This window comes from Podospora anserina, chromosome 1, assembly GCF_000226545.1.
Source record: "Podospora anserina S mat+ genomic DNA chromosome 1, supercontig 4".
Lineage (NCBI taxonomy): Eukaryota > Fungi > Ascomycota > Sordariomycetes > Sordariales > Podosporaceae > Podospora > Podospora anserina.
The window spans coordinates 868069-879694 of record NW_001914853.1 but is presented as its reverse complement, the minus strand read 5'-3'; the positions used below and the strand labels follow the sequence as shown (position 1 = coordinate 879694).

Here is an 11626-nt window from a genome sequence, read left to right as displayed (position 1 = left end):
ACATTATGATAACTATGCGTGTAGTATTGCTCTTTTGTGAGGCTACTTTAGTATTATGTATTCCTACATACAGTCCTGCATGATGTCATTATTCTTTATACTTCTGCATATTCATTAGTTTTTCTCCTCCCACATCGCTTTGCCCGCTCCTCTGGGCAACCTCACTCCCATTCCAGTTGTAATTCGACAAAGCATTATACCCCCCTCCCTGAATAAAAACCCACACCGGCAACCTGCTCTCACTCGTTGCATTCGCCGGAGCCCAAATATTGGCATAAAGACAGTCTTCCGACTGCCCCGGAGTCGGGTATGCCACCCCCGTCCCAAGACAGATGGGTTTGAACTCGGTGGCTGGTATTGGGCCTGATCCTGACGAGGAAGGAAGAGGAGGGGAGGGGGACCGCCAGCGGAAGGGTCCAATTGGGGGCTGGGCGTAGGGCAGGCCGAGGAACTGGTTGACGGAGTTTGGGAGGGTGAGGCCGGAGAAGGCGGCGTAGGTGAGGTTTGCTATGGGGGGTGGTGACGACGCTGAGGTGGTCTGGGATAACAAAGAGGAAATTATCAGTAACGTCGCGAAAATCATAATGACTGAGTATACCGCAGACTGGTATAACCACAGATGTTGAAAATGACAAGGGATGGGCATAAAACAGTTGTTTATACTACCACCACCAGCACCACCTCGACGACCATGTACCTCAACAGATCCGGATATAAGTCAAAATAACAGCAACTCTCTGACCAAACTGCTCCGATTTTTTTCACCCATCCTCTTTTTCTTCTGTCAACACCCACCCCCACCCACCAACCAACCACTCCTGCTGACTACCCCGAGCATATGCACACACATACATACATGCACAGCATACACTACCTAGGCAACGCGAGTAACAAAACCACATGTGTTTCATCCCAACTGCAGTAAAAGAGACGTCATTAAACCCACTCACCTCACTTGGTCCTACACCAAAAACGCCCCACAGAAACCCCCATACTGCCACTTGCAGGGCAATGACCAGAGCCGTGATGATCGCCAGCTTGGTGGGATGGGTCATAAACCATTCTCTTCTGAACGGCAACAACTCGTGGCGGTAGTCGTGGGTCTTGTGCGCGGTGACAAGTAAACTCGGCTGCGGTGGTGGGTGGTGGTGGTACGGCCGAGGGGAGGAGAAGCAGCTAGAGGGCGGTTCACATGGTTCCTGTTTTTTGTTGTTGGTCGTTGTGCGTGATTCTGGTCGGTTGGTTATAGGTTGAGGTGTGATTTCTGTAGGTGTCGATTCTTTCTCTGGAGGTACGATGGAAGACTTTATGCCTGGTGATGGTGGTGGTGGGGGTGCTGACTCGATGGATGGGGTAGGAGCCATCGCGAACAACAGATCCTCGGTGGCCGTGAAGGAGCAACTCTGTCACGGCTTGTTATCTACGGGATTTTCCTGCTGTTTGGGAGGGTTGAACATACTCACCTGCCCGAGAGCAAGCCGTTTGCCTTTCTTCAGACGGGTGATACAGAGTCGTGAAATTCATCGTTTGGTCACCTGCCCCGAGCCTTGCTCTCAGGTTGGAAAGCGGAGAGCACGGAGCCTTCATTGCTTCTGGCTGTGATAGGCGGTGTGGTCACGCTGCTGCAAACACCCGGTGTTGAACATGAAAATCATCAGTTGCCCAAAGAAAATACATGAATTGTTATCAGGATTAATACATTTTAGAAAACCGAGCTGCCGTGCCTCACCCTCTCTCCGCCATCCTCGTTACGTTACACAACCAAGAAAACAACCACGTGAGCTCAACTCGAAACGCGTTCCTCGCACACTAGCTCCCACACCCGAATCACCAAACCAAAAAAAACAAATGTCTATAAACCTCGCAAAATCCTCAAAAGGAAAAACTACTTCAAAATATTCATCTCCCCCCTTCTGCCGGCCGCAAACACATCCTTATACCTCTCCCACATCTTCTCCAATTCCCCCACATACTCGCTATGCAGCCTGTTCACCTCCTCATTCTCAATCTCCCCCTCCCTCTTCTGCGCCACCATGATCGGCCTCCCCACCACAATATTCAGTCTCCTCCTGTACGGCATCAGTCCAACATCATAGTTGAAAATCCCCCTCCCGTGCAGAAACGGCAACGTAAACTTCAACGTCCTCAGCACCCACATCTGGGCTTTGTGCAACCAAGGGTGCGTCTTCGGACTAAGCTGATCATACAGATCATTCTCCCCAAACGCCAGCACCGGCACCAGATCGGCTCCCGTCCTAATGGCCATCTTGACAAACCCCTTCCTGTCCGCCAGCACCAGATTCATCACCCCCGGCTGCGCCTCGAGCGACTCCCTAGCTCCCCCAACCACAATCGTCACCGCCCTGCCCATCCCCTCGTTGTTCGGCCCGCCCTTGGTCAAGATGTTGGTTATCGACTCTTTGGAGACAGACTGAAGCCCAAAAGCGAGGATATAATCCCTGTAGAGCGGGATCCTAAAGTTGGAATCTAGCGTCAACAGTGAATTGGTGATGCCCGGAAACTTCTCCGAAAACCCCAGTGCCTCGGTGGCAAAAGCAGCAAACGCTCCGTGGGAGATGATGCCATGGGGGTGATACCCAAAAATGTACTTCCTCGTCGGGGGCAAGTCGTGTGTCTTGTGCAACTTGGCAGGGAAGTATTCCCCAAACAGCTTCCAAACCGGCAGCCTTCGCCAGCGCTCAGAACGCATCCGCAACCTCCCGTCGGTGGCGTTTTTGGACAGCGACATGTGCAGCAGGTAAGGGATAATCAGCGGCCAAAAGATCGGGATGGCGCACAGGAAAAAGAAAAACGACACCGTCGACGCGATGCTAAGGCAGTGGATGATAACCGCTACGGTCTGCATCCGGCGTCGATAAGGAATATTCCACGGCGCGAACCGGATCCCGGCAGCTCGATAGGCCTGAATTCGGTCCAGTCGGCGATCCTCCCGTTCGTCGTCATCGTAAAGCGGTGGGTAGTCGTTGTCTTTGACTTTGAGAGCGGAACTCTTCTGCTGCTTCCGTTGGGTGAGAGTAGCTGTCCCACTCCGTTCACCATTGACAAGCCTATTTTCTTTTTCGCTTGGTCTTTCCTTTTCGTCATCCAGGCCGCCACGGACGCCATTCACACCATTGACTTGCACACCCTTGGAATTTGACGTTGCCATTGTCTTGACAGGAAGCTCATCCGCTGCCTTTTCGAAGAAATCCCCCGTCGACTCGGCCAATGCCATATTCGAGCCTATCACGGCCGCTTTCTTGGGTTGTTGTTCTTGCTGTGGTGTCTTGGAAGAGGATGACTCGATGTGACTGTCCAAGCTCTACCTCCAGTGTCAGCAACCCAACAACCTATCCCATGGCAAGCAGTCAACTTACAGCACTACCCTTCTTCCCCTTCTTCCCCTTGCTCTTCTTTGGCGTGCTCGGCACCACCACCACCTCCTTCACAACACTCGAACTCGCAGCAGCAGGCTCGTCCGCCGTAATCGTCTCCTTCAAGTTAGAAGTCCCTACATTCGCGTCAACACCCTTATTCTTCGTTGCCGTTTTCTTCCCCTTCTTCTTCGTGATAACAGGGGGCGTCCCCGTAGAACCGCTCTCGCGGTCCATGATGAACTATACAACAACAACAACAACAACAGTAGCCAAAAAATGAACGAAACAAAAAGAGAATAAATCCACTGCTCACCTTAGCAAGAGAGAACAAAAGAAAAGGAAAGGGGGGGGGGGATAACACCCAATCTAGGAGGTAGGTACCTATCAAACTTTCCCCCTAAACACAGACTCCGGACGCGCGATCCCTAATCCCATTAAAAAAAACACTATTCGTGCACTGGAATTGGGGGGGGGGGGGGGGGAATCTGTCGGTCCCAAAGTTTAACTTTCTAACCCGCGTTGTCGAAGGTAGATAGTGGACGTGCACGATGGGAGGGAGGGTGGACGGATCGGGAGATTCGGCTTCTTATCAAGACGTGTTTACGATGTAAGTTCTCACAACTTACAAAGTTTCGCCGAGCTGATGATAACAAAAAGCTTCGAATTATCAAACGTCGTGCTCCTTCTTTGTTTCAATGAAAATGGCAGCAAACGTGAGAAGAGCCTCATGAGATGGTTAGATGACTTGAACCCTGAGCTTACTGCCCTTCCTTCCACCTTGCGCCGTATTACGTGCCGCTAAGAGCCGAGCCGAACCCATTCCAGGTGATGACGTCCCGGTGGGGCCGCCCCCCCGGTGGCTGTCACCTGTCGCCAAGACTTTTCCAAAAGCCCCGCCCCCTGGCCCTGCTCAAAAGATGTAACACGTTTTTGGGCAGGCATTCACAGACGGGATTGAAGAACCAGAGGCTGTTGCTTTCTCATCACTATATAATACAATCATGGAAGGAGAAATCTCAGCCGCCCGCCCGCCCAATACATATAAAATAGACCTTTTATTGCCTCGAGGCACACTGATCTAAATAGCGCCAATGGATAACCCCCCTCTCATACAATGTCACTATATGGGCATGCCCCAAGAACATAACTGTTCTCACCATTACCCAGCCCTGATGACCGAAAACTTCTGCCCTGGAAACTAGCTTCCAAATATGTGCAACAAAGATGCAAACAGAATGTAGTAGTTACAACCCCCCGCGCTTGGCCCACAGTTCCTGGGGATGTTTGGCCGCTACCGCCCTTCTCTTCTCGCCAAACACCACTATTGTTTGTTTCTTTGGATACCCTCCCTCCATCTATCCTTCACTATCGCATGGTAGCGGTGGCCTTACCAGACTGGGTGTCAAAACCCCCCCAAATGCACAGAATAACTCGGACTATTTGTCCACCCCCTCTCCTCCAGTGCGTGACGCATATTGATCCCAATCCGCTGCAAGGAGCCTTGAGCTCCCCCATCGCTTCCTTCGGAACCTGTATAAGCCAGCTGCAAGCGTTCCTACTCTTGCACTGCTACCTCATTTGGCGCCTCAGGCTGCTGCTGCGGCTGCTGCTCCTGTAATTGCTGATGCTGTGGCTGCTCCGCTTCTTGCTGCTCTTGCCCCTGTGGTAACGGCGGTTCTTGTTGCCCTTGCAACTGCTGCCGTAACGAAGCCACCTCGGCGGACAGAGCCGCAATGTGCTGATCCTGGATATTGATCTTTTCCAACAGCGGGGCACTGGCCTTTGAAATCTCAGCGGCCACTTGGTCTTGCATTTGTTTCAGACGCTCGTCGAAATGTTGGAGCAACACCCAGTAAGGTTGTTGTTGTTCCGCCCCAAATAGGTTGCCGTCTGCAGGAGGTGCCCCTTGGGCTGGCGGTGCCGCTCCGCTAGCAGCGCGACCACGACCGCGTCCCGTGGCTTGAGCGGTTGGCGCGGTGTTGCCTTTGATAGCATCTCGGTCAGCAGGGGGATACTGGGAGAGCCAGGCTTGCTTAGCTGTTGGTGACATACCGTGCGCTGGAAGAGACAGCCCCGAAGCCGCCTGATGGGTCTCGTGCGGCGATCGCTGGAGAAGACCCTGGTTGGCCTGTGCTGCTCCGGGGCTCAGGGGTTTGGGACTCTCCGTCATGCCGCTCTGGGAATACATAGAAGCACCTCCAGCGCTTAAAGGCACCGAGGAGATGCTCGTGTGAGGGGTGTGGTTGTTGGGAACGGTGGGTGAAGTATTAGAACTTGTAGAACCACGGTCGACGTTGGGAGGATATAAGCCACCTGGTCGCTGTCCAACCGGGGGATATGTGTTGGAATGCGCGGCATAGCCGTCCACGCCTGGCTGTCCGGGAACGTGTTGAGCCTTGATGCTAGGCAACGAGCGTCGCCGCTCATCGTCCGCCATATCGCCGCTCGCATTGGCATCGTACAAAACACCAGACATGGCAGAGTCATCTGCACCACTGGCCTCGTAATCTTCCTCGCCAAAGCCGGCCATGCTTGATCTTCGCCCGGCGCAGCCACCTGCTCCTTTGCTGTGTCTCGCCAGGGCATCTCCCCTAGCAAATTTCCTGTCGCACTTGGGGCAAACATGCGGCTTTTCGCCAGTATGTAGCTTCCCGTGCCGTTTAAGGTCATGGAGACGTCTGAAGCGTTGCTGGCAGTGGCTGCAGATAAACGGCTTCTCCTGACTGTGGGTGAGAAGATGACTCTTCAGATTATGATGACGTGTAAATTCCGTTTGGCAGTACGGGCATTTATGCTTCTTGTTGCTGTTACCAGGTGACCGAGGCTCCATGTCGGAGCCCTGGGATGGTGGCATAGGCATGCTCATCCCCCTTTGGGGAGCACCAGGTGCCGGCATGTTGCCCTGTGGTGAGAGAACTCCCGGGTATGAAAGAGAATTGGCCGTTTTTTCATCCATCTGAGCATCTGGCTGCGGCGCATACATGCGTTGATCACCACGCCCGTCAATGTCCATTGCTGCAGGGCTGTGCACAACCTGTCCTTCAGCATCCTCGAGACTCGCTCCGCTTGTCCCGCTCTGGGGGCTGACATCTTGTAGCTCGCTGATTGGGTTCTCCCCCGTTGGTATAGTGACTGAGCTCAAGGCCCTGGCCGCTGCGGCGGCAGCTGCCTCGATCTCTGAGACCCCCGTCGGTGGAGGGGCGGGCGCCGGTGCATCGTGTGACCGACTCAACGCGTTCACTACGCCCGACATGAGCTCTTCAATCGCCCTATGGTTGGGGTTTTCACTCGTCTCCAACGAGGCCAGCTGCTGATGCTGATGCTCTTCCTCTCGCCGTCGTCTCTCCTCCTCGAGGGCGGCGGCGCCGGTCAGAGTGGGTGTATGTAGCCCCATCAGGCGAGCGATTTTGGATGGGGAGAGATCACCCGAGTGGGCAGACTCTGGCGATGTCGGGGTAGTCTCGCGAGCGCGCTTCAGCGACCTCTGGGCTGTGAGCGCCGTCGCGGGCGCGCGAGGAGCTTGAGCTTCTGTCGCGGTGGGTCCTCGATTCGAGGCCATAAGGATCGCGCTGTGGCTTTGCCGTTGGGGAATTCAAGGAGATAGGTGGTACCCAAAGTCACAGATTTTTACTTTGGGGGCTCCCGAGTATAATGCCGTCGCAATCAGGATGTCACCGGCAGACGAGACGCATTGCCCGAGGCAAGTATTTGCTGTTGTTGTTGACGGTGATAATGGGAATGCTCGAGGCTGTCGAGGTGTGGCTGGGGAAGCTGGGAATCGTGGCGAGAGCTTCGGGGTTCGAGGACCGAGGGATGCAAGGCCGCCAGAGGTTTCGTTGGATACGGCTATTGGGGAGTGAAGAGAATTACTGGTATTACAAGTCTGCGGTGGTCTGACTACAATTGGGGCCTTGGAGCGTACGTTTCTTGCTTTGAACAGACGCTCTGGTGGTGTCTCTGGAATCCGGTGTGACTTGGATGACTTGGGGAAAGTGAATGAGCCTCAAAAGTCCAAGCAAGGTGTTGAAAGAAGGCTGAGGCGATGGGGACCTTGAGGAAGAAAAATGGGCGCTGTGGCCCCCCGGACCTGTGGGGTCACTGCCAGCTGTGAAGCGCGTGTGCGACGTTCGGGAAAAGCCCGAACGTCTGTTAAGGAGTACAAGAGAGGGTCCAAGCTCTGAGTGAGGGCAACCACGTCGTTGAGAGGCTGGAGACCGGCCGCTTAAACCGTTTTGGGGTCTATCAAGCCACCAACCTCATCAATTGTTAACGTTGGATGAGTTGTCTCACACCTTCCCGTTCTTCACATTCTCAGCGTACCTGACATGTTTGGATGGGATGAGGGGAGGTAGGCACTGTAGGGTTACCAGCAGGCCGAGTCTGCAGAAAACCCCAGAAAGCTGGCGTCACACAGTCCAGTTCCAGCAGCGTGTGTTGCCCGGCGTGGGAAAGGAAGACACGGGCTGCATGTCAGTTTGCGGCGCAGAGGAGACCTGAATGGGACGTCGGCCACCAACAACGGGGCTGGCACTTCTGTGATGCCTGTGTTGAGGCGCAATCATCGACACTTTCGGCGTCTTGGCAGATCGACTGCACGCCACGACAACGGATCAGGTCCTCTCGGGCCCAATCTGTCCTACAGCAAAATAGCAGAGTCGGCAGCCTACGATGAGGGTAGAAAACCATCGCTGTCGACATCAGACTTAGTGTAGGGGCTTTTGAGGCAGGCTGCCGTGAGAGAAAAGTACCGGCACAATCACTGCGCAACACGAAGGATTGATAGGTGGCTGTGCTGACTTGTTGATGACGATGAACTCGATGAAGGCGTTTATGCCAGCTGGCTAGTCAGCAAGCGGCAGGCTGACTCCAGGTACTCCTTAACAGAAGTGGCGCAACCACCCACACCCCTCTCGATGCCGCTGCATTTCTTCAGCCGTAAGGGGACCTCAGCAGCGCCACATCATCCATAACAAATCTTGTCAATGACGAATGACGACTTTCGATGATACTGTACATCGCCCAAGTGGCCCTCTGTAGCAGGTGGCTCTTGTTGTCATCTTAAGTCTCCGTGATTGCAGCTGTATCACTCTCACAAGAAACCCTCAGAAAGGGAGAGACTCGGGGAGTTGATGGTCCCTGCATGAAAGATCTTCGCCATCCGAGCATCATCACCCAGCGGTATCCCAGGTTGTCACATCCAAGGTCTTCCTAATTCGGAAGAAATAACATCCCAAGTCTTTCTTTCTTCCGACACAGAACTTCAGACCCGGGTTTCGAGGGCATGAACTTCTCGTGCCATCCCGAGGCTGGAAGGCCCTTGTGTAAAATGATCGTCATAGGAGTGACGTCGAGGGGACAATGCGTCGATTTCATAGTTTGACGAATAAGAGCTCGCGACTGATTACTGGTTGCCTCTCTTCTATGGGTTTCCAGCTGCTTACATGCATGTCAACACAGTCTTGTAGCGTTATTGGTTAAAAAACTAAGAGTTAGCTATGGTTTTGCAAAAGCTGAAGAAATCGTATGAGGCTCTTTCTTTGCGATTGGTGGGATAGTGGTGCCGCTCACCAACATTCGCAGTTATGTCATATGTGAAGGACGCTGCTGGAGGCCTTCTACCTACGATGAACCTCTCGTACTCTGATCTCAGGTTTGTAGAGTCTTGTTTGTTATCAATACCCGTGACTTATGATTGTGATGAATCACCTATCGACCAGCTGACCCACAAGTCACAGGTAGTGATACCAAACAAGACTCAACAAACCTGAAAGCACCCATAATTCACGTGTCTACCGATGAATAAAATTTGAAGAAATGGGCTTCTGCTGAAGCACCTCATACCACTCTGCTCTCCTGAAGCGGTAGCCCATAATAATGTAGATCGTTCCATACTTTTACCGAAAACACCATGCTGGACAGGAAAAACGCTCTCCAGTGTGCCATCCACCGAAGCATAGTATAGCCCTTTAGAGATGGTGAAGTGTACTTGAATGCCACATGATGAAGCAGAATTCATGAATCGACTATGCCTAAGCTGATAACAATACAAAGAAGGTAAACTCCGCCGCAAGGCAGCCGAGAAAGAGACCAATGCTTTAGAGCGCTAATACTGTGTGGTGTGAGACAACATCGCCAGAAGTCTAGAGAGGCAATGAAGGTAATTCTCTCAACCGAACAAAAATAAACTACGCAAGCTAGGCAGACCAGACTGGCGTCAAAGGTTTCTTAGGACATAGGCTCCCAAAGGGCCTACTAGATAGGTACCAGGCCAAAGTTTACAGCAATATTAACTGAAGGCACGCAACATACAGCATGAGCCACTCAAGGCCAATATAGACTGGACCATTCATCTACTTGAGGGCCTCGTCAGAACGCCGCAATCAAGACATTGGCAGGATACACAGCATACTACCCCTCCACCTCTAAAGGTGCACCATCGACAACCGAACTGCCGTTGCGCCGCTTGACCGAGCCGTCACAAGTCGGCGTCAGTAAAGCCATGCGGGATCCCCATTAACAAGCCTTTTTTGGCAGACAACGTGGCAGCAGTTCCCAGGTCAGCGGTTGATGTCGTGCCTGTGAAACTTGACGTCTTTCGGCTATGTGCGAGTGGGATAGGTGAGTGTGTGTCTTGCTCAAACAGACACAGCATATCCTGATCTGGATCTGTGCTCAGATGCCTGATAACACGACGGCAGGTTGTGTTTCTTCGACATTGCGAAGTGTAGCCAATACGCAGTGGCTGACGTGTAAGTCGGTTTGTTGGCATAGCTCGGCTGAACACCAAAGACGAGTGATGATAGCCCGCGGGCTACGAAAACAAACACTTCACTTGGCCGGCCTTGTTTGTCAGCCATTCAGGAAAAATATTGTTGTTTCGGGTCGTGAGCGGAGGTCATCGAGGCGGCAAGAAGCGAAAGGATCAACGGATCTCAACAACCTGGCCGAGTTCTAGCCAGGTGTGGACTCTCGCAACACGAGTGATCGTCAAGTTTCCGGGGACGCTAATAAAGAACTGCCGGCTTGGACCGACCGCGCCTCAGAACCCCAGAGACGATGAAGCCCGGGAGGATGGTGAACACCACCGTTGCGGTGCATGTCGTTTCGACCGTTGCGACCAACGAGCTCGTCGTTTTGTCTATTCCTGTCGTGCTTTGTCGAGTCAGCAGTGTCGGCACGGCATAAAGTCGGGTGGCTGCTTTTTTCCCCCAAGATTTGCAGAAAGGTTGCGGATTGGCTGTTGATGTTCCTAATCGGGTTTAGTCAGGTACTATCTGAGAGTTATCGACGCCGGCGGCCGATGGAACGATGCGAGGCACGTTGTACAGATGGACTCGACTCGACAGGACACGACAATGCAATTTACTATATCATCTCATCAACACGCCTTTGCCATGCGTTGACAAGAAAATAAATTGGAACTCGAATGGATCTCGAAACGAGGACAATCTTCTCTACTCCCGCGCAAAAGAGGACACCCAGGCGTCACCGCTCATTCCCAAGACCTAAATGCCGGAACCTATCCGGAGGGCCAACAGTCTGGGCCCTGGAAAATCGGGGAGAAACTCCTCACGAAAGGAGCTTGATCCGTCGCGAGCTTGGCAGCTTTCCATCTGGCAGTCTTGGCTCTCGTGAGATTTCGCGCCACTGTTGTTGGCAAGGCTTGGTCGAACCTCTCCGCGATCGAATTAGTCAACGACCGCTTGAACGGTTGCGATGTTGTTGAAGCTGTCGTGAGGTATGGTTGGATGGGTTGTTTCAGACAGAGTTCTCCCTCGACGCGCTGACGTCCTGTGCCGGTGGGCATCTGGCTCTGCCGTCACAGCGACGATGGTACCTGCAGTAGCCGCCCACTCCCAAATTTGGGCAATCTCGCCAAGGAAGGGGATCCCCACCGTCAAGGTCAACGCCCAGTGCTTGGCGGCCATCCAAGCTCAGGCACCCCGGTTGACGCTCATTTCCTCCTCATTTTCCCCCTTGGACTCAGTCTGGCCATCCGCCGCTCGCCCTGACCGCTCCACCGCTCGAGACCCCATTTCTCCTTCTTCAGTTCACCACTCCCTTGAACTGTTGCACACTCGTTTTCCACTCTTGTCACCGCACACTCTCTTTGCGCGACAAGTCTTCCAGCCAACAGAGAGTTTTCGGCTCTCTACCACATTCCTTTGGAACCTTGCGATTGTACTGTACTGTACCTGTAGCATCCGATCAAAACAAAACAACAGGTTAGTTTCCCACGTTCCCGAAGA

At 53.1% G+C, this 11626-nt stretch overlaps 3 protein-coding genes across 3 annotated transcripts; all 3 read right to left on the bottom strand.

The window, feature by feature from the left end:
* Positions 1 to 88: 88 nt before the first annotated feature.
* PODANS_1_16880 (uncharacterized protein) lies at positions 89 to 646 on the bottom strand (the record flags this gene model as incomplete). Its single annotated transcript, XM_001907100.1, has 1 exon — positions 89 to 646. One exon carries the CDS (start codon positions 644 to 646, stop codon positions 89 to 91), a length of 558 nt encoding a protein of 185 aa, XP_001907135.1.
* A 1239-nt stretch (positions 647 to 1885) lies between these two features.
* PODANS_1_16870 (uncharacterized protein) lies at positions 1886 to 3235 on the bottom strand (the record flags this gene model as incomplete). Its single annotated transcript, XM_001907099.1, has 1 exon — positions 1886 to 3235. One exon carries the CDS (start codon positions 3233 to 3235, stop codon positions 1886 to 1888), a length of 1350 nt encoding a protein of 449 aa, XP_001907134.1.
* Positions 3236 to 4932: 1697 nt separating this feature from the next.
* Positions 4933 to 6936, bottom strand: PODANS_1_16860 (uncharacterized protein; the record flags this gene model as incomplete). Its single annotated transcript, XM_001907098.1, has 1 exon — positions 4933 to 6936. The coding sequence occupies one exon, from the start codon at positions 6934 to 6936 to the stop codon at positions 4933 to 4935; it is 2004 nt and encodes a 667-aa protein (XP_001907133.1).
* Between the last annotated feature and the right edge of the window lie 4690 nt (positions 6937 to 11626).